Source organism: Octodon degus, unplaced genomic scaffold, assembly GCF_000260255.1.
Source record: "Octodon degus isolate 3935 unplaced genomic scaffold, OctDeg1.0 scaffold00032, whole genome shotgun sequence".
Lineage (NCBI taxonomy): Eukaryota > Metazoa > Chordata > Mammalia > Rodentia > Octodontidae > Octodon > Octodon degus.
In genome coordinates, this window is record NW_004524608.1 from 13,392,349 (window position 1) to 13,406,228 (window position 13,880).

At 36.5% G+C, this 13,880-nt stretch overlaps 1 protein-coding gene across 1 annotated transcript in view; it reads left to right on the forward strand.

Moving 5' to 3' along the window:
* Ly75 (lymphocyte antigen 75) overlaps positions 1–13,880 on the forward strand; it is a 162,539-nt gene that overhangs the window by 122,138 nt on the left and 26,521 nt on the right. Inside the window, exons 22-26 of the mRNA XM_023713793.1 lie at positions 321–450; positions 2,029–2,255; positions 6,419–6,584; positions 8,912–9,073; positions 10,101–10,217. Coding sequence (XP_023569561.1) covers positions 321–450; positions 2,029–2,255; positions 6,419–6,584; positions 8,912–9,073; positions 10,101–10,217 — 802 coding nt within the window. The remainder of the gene's footprint in view (positions 1–320; positions 451–2,028; positions 2,256–6,418; positions 6,585–8,911; positions 9,074–10,100; positions 10,218–13,880) is intronic.

The window sequence follows — 13,880 nt, forward strand, 5'->3', positions numbered from 1 at the left end:
CAAACAAACCTGCTATTTGATTCATTGATCTTTTGTGGACTTTTAGTTTCAATTTCATTGATTTATATTCTTATCTTTACAATCCCTTTCCCTCTACAAGCTTTTGATTTGAATTACTCTTCTTTACCTAGGACTCAAGATAATCGTTAAATTATCTATTAATGCTCTGGTTTTTTTTTCATGTAGGTACAGGTGTAAACATCCCTTAGATCTGCTTTTGCTTTGTCCTAGAGATTCTGATAGTGTTATGCATTTGTCTTCACAGGAGTTTATGACTATGCATTTCATGATTGTGTGTACATATTTGCCTTTCTGTTTAGTTTTTTGATGAAGAGTCCCACTACCACTGTGCACTGATACTCAACCTCCCAAAGTCACCTTTTACTGGGACATGGAATTTTACTTCTTGCACTGAACGGCATTCTGTATCTCTCTGTCAAAAATATTCAGGTATCAATTATTATCTAGGTAACCGTACTATTTCATGCTATTAAGTATTTATGTTCCTTTTTTCTTTTTTATAAAAATCTTATAAATGGATTCATATAAATTTATAATCAAGTAACTTAAAATTGCAGCACTGGGCATGGTGGGGCACATGTATAGTCCTAGTACTCAAAAGGCTGAGGAGAATTGCTGCAAATTTGAGGCCACCCTGGGCTACATAGTGAATTCAAGGCCAGCCTGAACTACATAACAGGACCTTGTCTCACAAAGCCAAAATCAGTAACAAAACAAAAACAACACAACAAAAAACCCCTAAAATCACAATATGGATAAATTCATACTGACACTGTGTCAAATTATTTTCAAATGAATTTTGTCAGGTATAATTGTTATATGTAAAAGTTGAAGTGCTTCAATGAGTATGTTAATAGTTGCCTAGTAAAATTAAATTATTTTTTAATTTTTTTCTTTCTACTCTGGAATTTTTCAGATTTTAGTCTTTATCTTGGGAAAAAGATAAGAAGAATCTTAATTTTTTAAAATGTTATCTATTTCTGCCATATTTGGTACTCATTTTTTAAAAAGATGGGAAGCACTGTAAGTGGATCACTGTCTATACCCTATAATCCAAATAAATGTAAAATATATACTTAAAAATAGGAGCTTGGGGCTGGAGAATAGTTCTGTGGTCTAAGCTCCTGCCTGGCAACCACAAAAACCCAGGTTCAATCCCCAGTACCACGTGCTGTGCTGGCCCCACACTGAGCTGGCCACCAAAACCAGGTGTGGTGGCACACACTTGTAATCCCAGCTCTGGAGGGGTTGAGACAGGAGGATCACTACAAGTCTAAGTTGCCTGGCAAGACCCTGTACCAAATAAATAAATAAATAATTGTTTAAAATTTTTTTAAAAAGTAAGAGTTTTGAAAAACGTGCTTTTAAGAGACATTACATTAGTTTTCAGGGATCACAGCAAGTTCCTAAAAAGCGACTAAAAGGATAATTTGTGTCATGTACTAGGGATATTAAGGACTATTACATGTATCTCAGGAGAAGTTTTTGTTAAATTAATCTTTATCCATTTGTCCCAAATTTTTTAGTAACTTCTTTATTTCAGATAGGTCCTGTAAAGAAAACAAGGGTTCAAATATGTCCTCTAATAAGTGACTTGTACACATTTCTCATTGTAGTTCTCCCAGGTAAAAACTTTGTAAGGGGACACTTTTAATATCATTCCTGGTAAAACGGCTTAGACAAAGACAGCATTTGGCACCAGCTTACAATGATCTTATTGCTGGCTACTTCTGTTTACAGCTTTTCTCCTACCTAAATCAGAGCAACTAAACAAAATTTTCTCCTAATTTTAGAAATTAAATGTTTGAAATAATTCATCTTACCTAACATATACAGCAAGACATGCCCATTTCCCCCATGCAAAATCTAAAATAAATAAATAAACAAGTAATATCTAAAGCAAATCAGAAGCATGAGAAATCTGAAAAACTAACCCATGACTTGCAAAGTGTGTGTGTATGGGGGGTCATTGTTGTTAAAACTGTTGTCCTCTTCTTTTACATACAGAAGTTAAAGACAGACAGCCCTTGCAGAATACTTCAGAGACTATAAAATATTTAAATAACCTGTACAAAATTATCCCAAAGACGCTGACATGGTACAATGCGCAAAAAGAGTGTAGCAAGGAGAACATGCGCCTGGTGACCATCACCGACCCCTACCAACAGGCGTTCCTCTCCGTGCAGGTCGTGCTCTGGAACTCTTCCTTCTGGATTGGACTATCCAGTCAAGACGTAGGTTTCAGTCTTAATAGCCAAGGCTGAGGGGTTTTTTGTTATTGTTGTTATTGTTTTTTGTTTGTTTGTTTGTTTAGGGGTTTTTTTGCAGAACTGAAGATTGAACTCAGGTCCTTGCATTTGCCAGGGAAGTGCTTATTCCACTGAGTCATCTCCCCAGCCCCAGGGCTGAGTGAAGAAATGAGACATTTTTATTATGCATAGCATCAGCATCTCTCATAGACTAAAAGAAACCAAAGATCTTAAAGTTTTACTTCAGTATATTTCATAAATATGAGTTTTTGTGTCAACTATATTCCTCCACCTGGAAGATCTGTGTAGTGAAAGAAAAGGTTCTAGTGACCATAAATACTTGATCACCTCTCTTTATTCTGTTAAGCTAGATTCAAGAGTTTTCATGTTTCCTCAACAAATGAAAACATGAGAAGGAAAGAATGAAAACCTCAAGTGGATTGAATATGTAGCAGCACTGTGGATGACACTGAAAAGAGTTTTCCATCACTTTCAGATCAGCAGAGAGAAGTTAGGCTGCTCTAAAAAGAAATTAGAGTAGTGTTTCACTTCTCAAGTCTTGCGCCAATAGGTGTCCGGAGCACTTCGCATTCACTCCACAGCCCAAAGCTGTCAGTCTCTTGTGAATTCCCAGCACTAACCTATGTGAATGCAGCACAAACAGGAACTGGTACGCAGCTGAGCTTTAGCTGTAATCAAATGCAGGAATTGTTTTTTTCTTTTTTGAAAAAGCTGTCAGGAATCCTTTTTTCTTATTTCAAAAAATCTGTCATGGTCTTAGCACTGTAAGCAGTTTTGCTTCTCTTCTCAGCCCTGGTATCTATTTCCTAACACACCAGAATGGGTCTAGTGCTATTTGTAGAAAATGTGATTGAGGGCTGGTGAGATGGCTCAGTGGTCTAAAGCACCTAAAGAACAAGCTAAGCTAAGCAAAGCACAGGGACCGCGGTTCAATTCTCCAGCACCACATGCCAGGCAGCCCCGCCCCCTGGTGGGCTGAACTGGCCACACACACCAAAATAAATAAATAAATAAATTAAATAAAAAGTTAAAAAAAAAATGTGATTGAAAAGTTTAGTCCCAGCACAAACCCAGAATAAACTAAAGAATGGATAATGAAAATAAAATTCAGGAGTGCAATTAAAAATAGCATTTTACAATGCTTGGAAAAATAATCTCTGTGGAGCTCTGAGTATCCAGAACTTGCTGCCAGATCAAGACCATGACCCAAGAGAGGACTGCTGTTCTCGCCCCCACCGCATACACTCCAGTGCAGAGTGCCTCTTCCTTGCTTTCTCAGAGGCCTTTAATATTCTGCAAAATCTCTTGTGTCTGCTGTGCGGGCAGCAGTTAAGTTGTGCACTTCCTTGTTTGATGGAGGAATTTTTGAAAGAAAAGATTTTTTTTTGAAAGAAAAGATTTAAATCATTAAACCTCTTGAAAGAAAAACAATATTGTCATCATAGAAAAACTGTAAAATGTAGAACTAAAGACGAAGAAAAATTAAGTCACTTTGATTAAAGTCATTGTTCAGTGGGAAGTCACTATTATTCAAGTAACTAAATGTAAATGTGGGTCAGTACTTTGGTATACACCTTTCAATTTATTTTCTATGTGTACATCTTTATTTTTTAAACAATTAGAATCATACTATTTTGTATCTTCTTTCTCCCTTAATGATAGTGGTCTTTTTCTTATTTTATTTTCAATATTTGTGTATTGTTCTCTTTTCCTTTTATCATTAATTTTGTTTTATACTTTTTTTTTTTATGTGTTTAGTACAGGGCCTATAGGGTATCACTACACAGGTTGGACTCGTAGTGATCCTCCTATTTTCAGCCTCCCAAGCCCCTGGATTACAGGTGCATGCCACCATGCCTCAGTCACCTCTCAGCGCACCCCAGGGGCAGAGCCGGCGTGACATGCTGGGTATCAGACCCCAGTCCCTGCATCTCCCTAAGCAAGCACGTTAGTCTGCTGAGCTACCTGGCAGGCTGTCCTTTCATCATTAATTTTAACATCTTTTGTGTAGCTATTTATTACATATCTTTCTAAGATGCCCTAAATCTTTGGAACATGACAAGATATTAATAAACAGTATTTTATGTTGAAAGTGGTGGGAAAACATTGAAAGATTTTAAACAATAAGAAATAATAAGAATGTAAGATTTGTCCTTCAGTAAAGTGATGTTGAGTTAAGATTTGAGAGGAAGTGAGTGGTCTGGAGACAGAGAAACCAGTTGTTTTGTATAAACGCATGAGGACGTTGATGTTGGCTTTAACCACGGCCTGTCTGCGGTATCTGAAGTAGCAGTTCTGGGTTGGATAAAGTCCCAGCTGTGGCTGTGGCAGTGGGTCTTTTAAACATTTCAGATGTGCCCAAGTCACTGGCAGAGCCAGGAAGACATCAGAGCATCTTAGTGAATGCCAGAAAAAACCAAGGGCGCAAGTTCTCAGTGAATATCTGAAAGGGGCAAAGATTCTGGAAGTTAGCACTGATAAAATGAGCATAAAACAAAAGAAAATAACTGAAGGAAATAAAATATTACTATCCCCTTCTTGTAGCTCATTGGTGCCTAAAAATGGAAAAACAAACAGCCTTCCCTTGTGGGTACTAAAAAGATATTATTCCTCTGGAAAAGCCATATTTAAGCTAAGATCAATAAAAGCCAAGAATTCGATAAAAAGATATTTTATAGTCTTAAGAGACTGTATATTCAGCAAAGCAGTTGAGGACAGGGAAAGATTTATCAGTGATGGAATGGAAGTTCCAAAGGCCCAGGGACAAGAACCAGGGGCGAGTGCAGCATAAGACAAGGAATCCAGGCCAGCACTGATCATACTATAGCAAAAAGGTTACCTCCAGAGGGCCACATCTGAGACCACAATGGCTTAGGAATTAATTCACACAGGTTTACAACTGGAATTGGAATAGTTCAGAGTAGAACAGCTAGTGCCTTCTGATTATGGTTCACTAAAGAGCCCGTGTGTGGCCTTTGTCAGTATTCCCAATAAACTAGTGATGCAGATTGCCTTGGGGTTCAGGAGAGTTTAGCTTAGTGGTTCCACTAGGCCCAAAGTGATTATGTAAGGCTTTTTGGTGGCACCGTGGGCAAGTTCAGGCAAGCCTGTACTCTTTAACACATTCCCTGGAGTTCTGTGCCTACTCTGTAGATCCTAACTCAAGATCGAGAGTAGGGGTGGGACTTTATTAGAGAAAAGACATGTTCTCTCACTTCTAGGGGGTTGGGGGTAGAGGTCAGTGGTAGAGTGCTTTCCTAGCCAGTAGGAAGCCCTAAATTCAATCTTCAGCACTGCGGAAACAAACAAAGCAACAAACAAAACTTTGCCAGGTGCAGAGATGCAATACCTGTAAATCCAGCTATTTGGGAGACTGAGGTGGGAGGATCACTTGAACCAGAAATTCAAGGCTACCTTGGATGACGTAGTGAGATCCCATCTCAAAACAACAAAATGGATATTTGTAGCATATGAGATATATCTTCCTCCCAAAGACAAATGTCAAAACAGACATGTTTTGCCCCAAGGCCTACAGCATTAAGAAGGAAACTACCATGTGTATAGCTGTGTGCCAGCTAGCCACAGGATTTTTATTTTTTATACATAACCATCATTGTGCTATTCTCTAATTGATAAAGGATTGGCAACTTGGAAAAAGTAAACTTGTGGATCCAAAGCAAATAAGCAGCTGCACTCAGATAAAACTAGCTTGAAAGCCATATTCCCTTCACTATACTGTGCTTTTCTGGTGCTTTCTGTTTTCCAACAACCAACAGTTCCAGTAATGTATGAGTCAGCAAAGCACAAGGCTAGACACAGACTCCAGAGACATCATGGCCTGGGGTAGAGTCCCAGAACTGCTGTTTATGTTCTGTGTGATTTTCATGTGTTACAAATCTTTACCTCCCTCATCTGTAAAATCATAGAACTTTTCTCATATGGTTTGCTATGAGGATTAATAAGTCAGTATTCATAAAGCACTTAAGGCATTACCTAATACACAGTAGTATGCATGTGTGTTAAATATAAAATTAAATCAAAAGTCATTAGGTTGATGTATGTATCACAATAATAAAAAGGGGACAACATGAGTATCACCACTTGAAATGTATTTGCGTACCTTACAGGATGAGCGCAACTTTGGTTGGTCAGATGGGAAACATCTTCATTTCAGTCGCTGGGCTGAAAATAGCCAACAAGTTGAAGACTGTGTAATATTAGACACTGATGGATTCTGGAAAACAGCTGATTGCAATGAAAATCAACCCGGTGCTATTTGCTATTATCCAGGAAGTATGTGAATTTCAATTATTTTAATTTGTAAATAATCAGTCTCATAGGAATTTTAGGGCAGTGGTTTTGTAAAATCTGATTCTATAATTGTGAAGAAATTATAACCATATTCTTTTTATAAGAAAATTTGTATTCAAGTATAATTACTTGGGCCAGGGAGCAATGGCATAAAGCAATGGCATAAAGCGCCTGCTTGGCAAGCGCAAGGTACTGAATTTGATACCTATACCAAAAAAAGCCTCAAAAAATATAATTACTTATTATTTTGTCATTAATTTTTATTTTAGACATATTTACCAGCTTATATAAGCTGACAACATTGACTTCTTCATTTTAATTTTTATTAGTACATATTTGCAGTACATAATATTTACATTGCTTGTATGAAGTTGGTACATGACTATAACACATCTTAATTCTGTTTTTATCCTCTCCCTTGCCGCCCCTGTATCTCTTGATCCCTTTCCATTTGAAAAGGATCATGTGCTTACTTCCTATCATCTACCTTTTATTTGGCTTTTTACTTATATTTTGCATTTCTCACATAGGAGAAACCATGTGATACACAAGCTTGCATGTCTGATTTATTTCATTTAATGGGGTCTCAAGGTGCATGCATTTTTCCTACAAATGACTCGAGTTTGTCTTTCTTGACAGTAATGTAGAACTCCATCTTATGTGAACACCACATTGCCTTTGTTAGTGCACATTTGCAGTGCCTAGTGATTACAATCATCATGGGGAGTATGTACACAGACAGAGCAACCTTAATGCTTAACCTTGTCCCCTTCCCCCCACCCTCTAACTCTTGCTCCCCTTCCCATCGCACAAACTCTATTTCCAGTTTTTCTCTAACTTTTTCAAAAACTCCCCTTTCCCTTCCTCTTTTCCTCCTCCTTCTGTCTCTTGTGCTCCTTTCCATTTGAAATAGGTTGCTCTACTTCCATCTACTATTTATTTTGCTCTTTATACTTTGGGTTTCTTATTGATCAGCACTTAGAGTCCCATTGTGACTCAGACTCCTTTTATATACACATTGTATCTATATTGTCTCCAAAACTTTTTTTTGTGGGAACTCTTTCATAATTCTTACTATCAGTAACTATCACTTTCATGAGCCTCTATTAAGATTCAGCTTCCTGCAAGCTATACCAACAGCCTTAACCTAGCGTAAGCCAACAGGGAAACAGATTCTCTCAAATAGAGCTAGAGATGAGCTCCCTGGGGAATGGAAACTAGGGGCCCATACACGCACCCTTCTACCTGTCATTTCTGTTTTTCTCTGTGTCTGCACCCTGTTCTTTATATGCTTTCTGCTTCCTTCTGCACATAGTGGAACATGGCGGCTCTGCAACTTTTACTTGTGCTATTTCTGGAGATGAATTAATGATTTCTGAATTCCACTTTTCCCATTCTTAGACTCTGGTGGACTCAGCGTGAGTCAGGTACGCAATCTCTAGCTCAGTCAAAGGAAAGTGGCGCTCAGCTATCGGGGGTCCATGTTTGTGGGTTTGTGGTGGAGAGAACATGTTATTTCACTGACAAGGGGATTGGTTGTTCAGTGGGAGAGATACTGATGCTCTTTAGAGCTACATATTAATTTAATTTAATTTATTTTGAGTGGGTCATATCTATATTTGTATCATTTTGAATATACAGCCTTGTTATAAAATAAAAAAGACAGATTTTTCCAGTGGTCACATTATAAATATTTCTGTTTGATTTGCTTAAAGTAATAACTTAGAACATTGAGTATTTCATTAAAATGTTCCATTAAGATTAGAGATGTCAAGCCAATGAGATGGCTCAGTGGTCTAAGGAGCCTGCTTAAGCAAGCTTAGGCAGGCTCAGGGGACCACGGTTTGATCCCCGACACCACATGCTGCTCCAGCTCTGCCCTCAAGGAGTGCTGAGAACCCCCCACCAAAAAAAGATTCGAGATGTCAGTAAGCAGAAATGTCAAACAAATTATCAAAGTTATAATTAGGTGCCTGTTATTGATCTGTTTGAGTGGTTTCTCTGAAGTAGCCCTTACACTTGACATTTGATAATGTATGAGAAGCCAAACCGCATTTAACATAAAAGAACCTTCTTTCTAACATTTTTTTCTGCTCACAGCTGGGCTAAGAAAATAGTGGTAAGTTATTTCCTCCATGTAAAAAGCAAGTTTCCTGTGTGCTGTATTTGAGCATAAACAGAGAAGAAGCATCAGAAAGCTATTATTTGTAGGCTTCCTGAATATTTCCTACAAATTCAGGCTACTGACTACAAACAGAAGTTAACATTATATGTCAAATTGGAATTCTCAACATCAACTCTTTTTCTAGATGAGACTGAGGCTAAGCGAGTTGACAGAGTTAAATGTCCATCTCCTGTTCTAAATACCCCATGGGTACCATTTCAGAACTCCTGCTACAATTTCATGTTAACCAAGAGTACACATAGAACAATGACACAAGATGAAGTTCATTCCAAATGCCAAAAAATGAGTAAGTGTATTCTACTGTCATTATGTATTGAACCATGCTAATTCTTTTTGAAAGTTGTCTGCATCGTAAATAGTTCCAATTAGTACTAATAACTAAATCTCAGAAGTATTTAGCTCTACATTATCAATTACAGTGTATTAAACTGTGTGATTAAGATGGAAAGGATATGAGTCACTTTTTTATTCATGCAGCTGAGAATTAGTCTTCATTGGTGTAAATAAGATGGGTTTCTCTTTAAAAGGAAATGAAGTTACACTAAAAATCAGAGAAGTGGAGATTAAAAAAGGTAGATGAAAGTCAGAGTGAATATAGGTTAGCTTAAGTAGTTAAGTACACAACAGCTATGCTTACATAGAGCACACATTTCATACTTTCAACTCTCAAAATACTGAATATTTCCAGAGAAATCCACTGAGGATTTGTGATTTTTGAATGGTAGAACTAATGAAACTGTAAATTTTATGGAAAGTTCTTAGAAAAAAAACATGAATTCATCATTCCCTAATGTGTGCTCTGTACCTTAAGAAGTACTGGCATATATAAATGAGTTTAACTTCATTTAAACCAGTGCTTGCTAATGTTTTAACCATGCAGATGTTTTCTGAGAAACTCCCATGGTTAGGAGTGCAGCTTGAGAAATATACCCTAATAGTGATCGTTGAGAAAAAGGCATCTGTGTCTTACGGCTCATCTGAGAGGTTTCTTTAAGTCTCTTCTGGTATATCATTAATACAAGTGGACTTCTGCCACCTGATCATGAGCTTGAAATGGGGAAACCAAGGTTAATTTATGTTTTAAATTGTCTGCTTAGCTACTACTTTTCCACTACACTGTAAGACTAAACTTAACATCTAAATGTTAATAAACTAGTTTGTACAATACGATAGCTTAAATTTACATGTTTGTTTTTCCATGAGTATGTTTTGAAGACTATTAAACTAAGAAAGAAAATTTTCTAAATCTTATAGACGAAATAAAGTATTCCGCATAAGTAATCATTAAAATTATTGACATTTTTGTTTAACAGATTCAAGATCACATATTCTGAGTATTCGAGATGAAAAAGAGAATGAGTTTGTTCTTGACCAACTTCTGGACTTCAGCTATATGGCTTCATGGGTAATGTTAGGGATAACCTATGAAAGTAAGTTATAAATATCAGTTTTCTCTGTTTTATTACTTCACTGTAACCTATTTATCAAGCTACAAAAGTAAAACTCTTCAAAGTATAGCAGTATATAAAAGTAATAATCATATAGGGGCTGATAGTGTAGCTCAGTGACAGAGTACTTGTCTAGCACCTCTGAAGCCCTGGGTTCAATCCCCAACTCTATGCTGGGCAGATAGCTCAGCAACATAAGCACCTGCCTGAAAAATAGAACAAGACAACGCCCGACCCAAAGAATCTCCAGCTCTGGGGGAAAAATAAAAAATAAATATAATATATATATATATATATATTACATATATATATATGTTTTTGTACCTCTGTCAATGTCATTATTACACTTTTCCCAGAAATCTTAGAGTTAAATGGAGATAAATATATCCCTTTCCACTTTCTTCCTTGTAGCAACTCAAGATTAATTAAAATGAATGCACTCCCATATAAATCTCCAGTACTTACTTATATCATTACTATGTGGGATGAATGAGAGCAGAATCCCTTTCTATTAATGCTGCACCTGCGCGTTTATAACATTATCTTGAGGTATGCATATGGCAAGCAACATAAAAATGAGATTCCTTGTCTGACGATGGGATATGAAATTTGGACTAAATGTCACAAATATGAAATACCATTGATACATTTTTTGAGACAGGGCCTCACTATCTAGTTCTGACTACTCTTGAATACACTCTGTAGCTCAGGCTGGCCTTGAATTTATGTTGCACCTTCTGCCTTAGGATTCCAGATGCTGGGATTATAGGCGTGTGCTACCATGTCTAGCAATATAAAATTTTTAAAACACCAAGTCTTAGGTGGGGTGGGGGGAAGAACATACTTAGAGATGTTATGAAAACTGAAAATTTTGCAATGAAGAAAAAATCTGTCATGAAAAGAATTTCATACTTTGGGGCCGGAGAGATGGCTCAGTGGAATAAGCACTTCCCTGGCAAGAGCAAGGGCCTGAGTTCAATCCCTGGTTCTGCCAAAGAAAAGAAAGAATTCCATAATTTGATGGGTATAAATCATGAAAAGCATACATTTTCCTTTAACTGCTTTAATAAGGGGCAATAGACAATGAGGTAGTGGGGCCGGGGAGATGGCTCAGTGGAATAAGCACTTCCTTGGCAAGTGCAAGGGCCTGAGTTCAATCCCTGGTTCTGAAAAAAAAAAAAAAAAATGACAATGAGGTAGAATAGAAAGGAGACTAAATTACTGTACTCAAATATGACCATTCTAAAAATTAGGCTTTTTATTTGTTATCTAACCTTTTTTTTATGATTTCCAAGGTAGGCCCTATGTTTATTGCTTGCAGATGAGTTTGTGAAGATTAAGCTATTAAGCTGTAGTTAAAGCTATTAAGCTGTAGTTAAAACTTGAGTTCCCACTTAAAGATAAATTCATCATAATGGGACTTAGCCTGAATCTTTTCTTCAGTTGCACTAAATTAAGAGTTAGGGGGAAATGGACAGAAACCAGATGGACAGGTTTTACCTGAAAGTGACTGAAGAAACAAAGATCTCATATTTAGCGGTCGAGGACAAACCCAGGATGTGCACTTAACTTATACCCTCTGATATAATTTTAGTTACCTTATCAGAAACAGAATGTGTTCAGTATTCTTTTTTTTTTTTTTTTTTTTTTTTTTTGGGTGGAACCGGGGATTGAACTCAGGCCCTTGCACTTGCCAGCAAAGTGCTTATTCCACTGAGCCATCTCCCCGGCCCCTGTGTTCAATATTCTGAAAAAGCATTTTTAGTGCTCCATTTGGCAACATACTATGAAAAAGTATTTTCAGATATAAAGACACCTTTTAATTTTTTTATAAAATACATAGATAATAAAAGTTTCACTAAAGTATGTAGGTGCATGAAGGACATACAAAATATGTTTTAAACAAACAGAATCTAGTTTAAATCTAATTCTTACTGACTAAATTAATAACCATAAATCACTGTTTTTAGTTGCTTCAAAATACTTACTGAATATTTAATTCTATGTAGGATCTCTGAAAAGAATTTTGTTTTGAAAACCTTCTGACTTTTCAATAGGTGGGCCATGAATAAAACTTTCTAAGACAACATGGCAACCAAGAGATACTTCTAGCCAGCTTTTTAAAAATGAACATTATTCAGAGAAACTTTAGAAATATACCACTGCATGTTTGGTTGGTTGAACAATGGTAATTTTAAAGTTTAAGAAAAGGAACAAGGACTTGGGAAACATAGGTGATAGAAAGCACCAAGCAAAAACCAAATCATAGTCAGGCACATAATCCCAAACCCTCAGGGAAGCTGAGGCAAGGCAAGTTTCAGTCCAATTTGAGCAATTTAATGACACACTGAAACTCTGTCTCAGAATTAAAATTAAAAGAGTTGGGGACGTAGCTCAGTGTGAAGGCCCTGGCTTTGGTCCTCAGTACAGAAGAGGGTTATAAATCATCTGCATATTATTTCCAGTGTGTCCTTGATGTAGGCAGATGTTTAGTGTGTTCCCTTGAGGATGACAATCAGTGAAAGATAGAAGTTGCTAGGTCAACATGGGTATGTGCAGGTAATGATGATATCACTGTTCATATGTCCCATAATAATTTTAATAGGCCCAGAAACATTTTTGAAGTCTTCATTAAGACATTTCCTTATCACACAATTTAGACATTTGAAGTACGTGATTAAGTACCCTTTAGTATAGTCATAGTTGTACAATCATTGATACACCCAAAAAGAAATATGGCATCCCTTAACAGTTTGCTCCAGTTCTACCAGTTTCCCAGCCCTCTGCAATTACAAATCTACTTCCTTCTTCACAAATCACTTGCTCTAGACATTTCTTATAAATAAGACCATACAATATTGTGAGTGTGTGTGTGTGTGTGTGTGTGTGTGTGTGTGTGTGTCTGGCTTCTTCTGCTTGGCAAAAGGTTTTCAATACATCATAAGCTTTCAATACCTTGTAGCATATATCAATACATCATTACTTCATGTGGCTGAGTTATATTCCATTTAATAGGCATACTACATTTTCTTCATACATTCATCAGTTGGTGGACAATTAGCTTGTTTCATATTTTTGATAATATGAATAATGCTTTTCTGAACATTTATGTACATATTTTTGTGTAGATGTGTGTTTCCATTTCTCCTGTGTATACATACTGGATATTCAATTTCCAGTGGAATTGCTGAATCACTGAAGAACTGCCAGCTTGTTCTTGAAAGCATCTGTACATTTTCCATTTCTGCTACCAGTGTATGAGAGTTTTGATTTCTCCATATTTGTGCCATCATTTGTTTTTATTTATCTTTTTTATATAGTCACCATCCAAGTGAATGGGGAATGATATGTTATAGAGGTTTTTATTGTGTTTCTGTGGTGGCTAATGATGTTAAACATCTTTTTATTGATTACTTGTATATCATCTTTGAAGAAATCTGTATTTATATCTTTTGTTCATTTTTAGTTTAACTACTTGTCTTTTTTATTGTTAGGTTGTAAACATTCTTCATTCTAAATATAAAACCCTGTCAGATAAGTGATTTGGAAATATTTATCTCATCACTTTCCCGACCATACAAAGATTTGTCTTTTCTTTCTTTGTTTTCTTTTTTCTTTTTTCTTTTTTTTTTTTTTTTTTTTTTT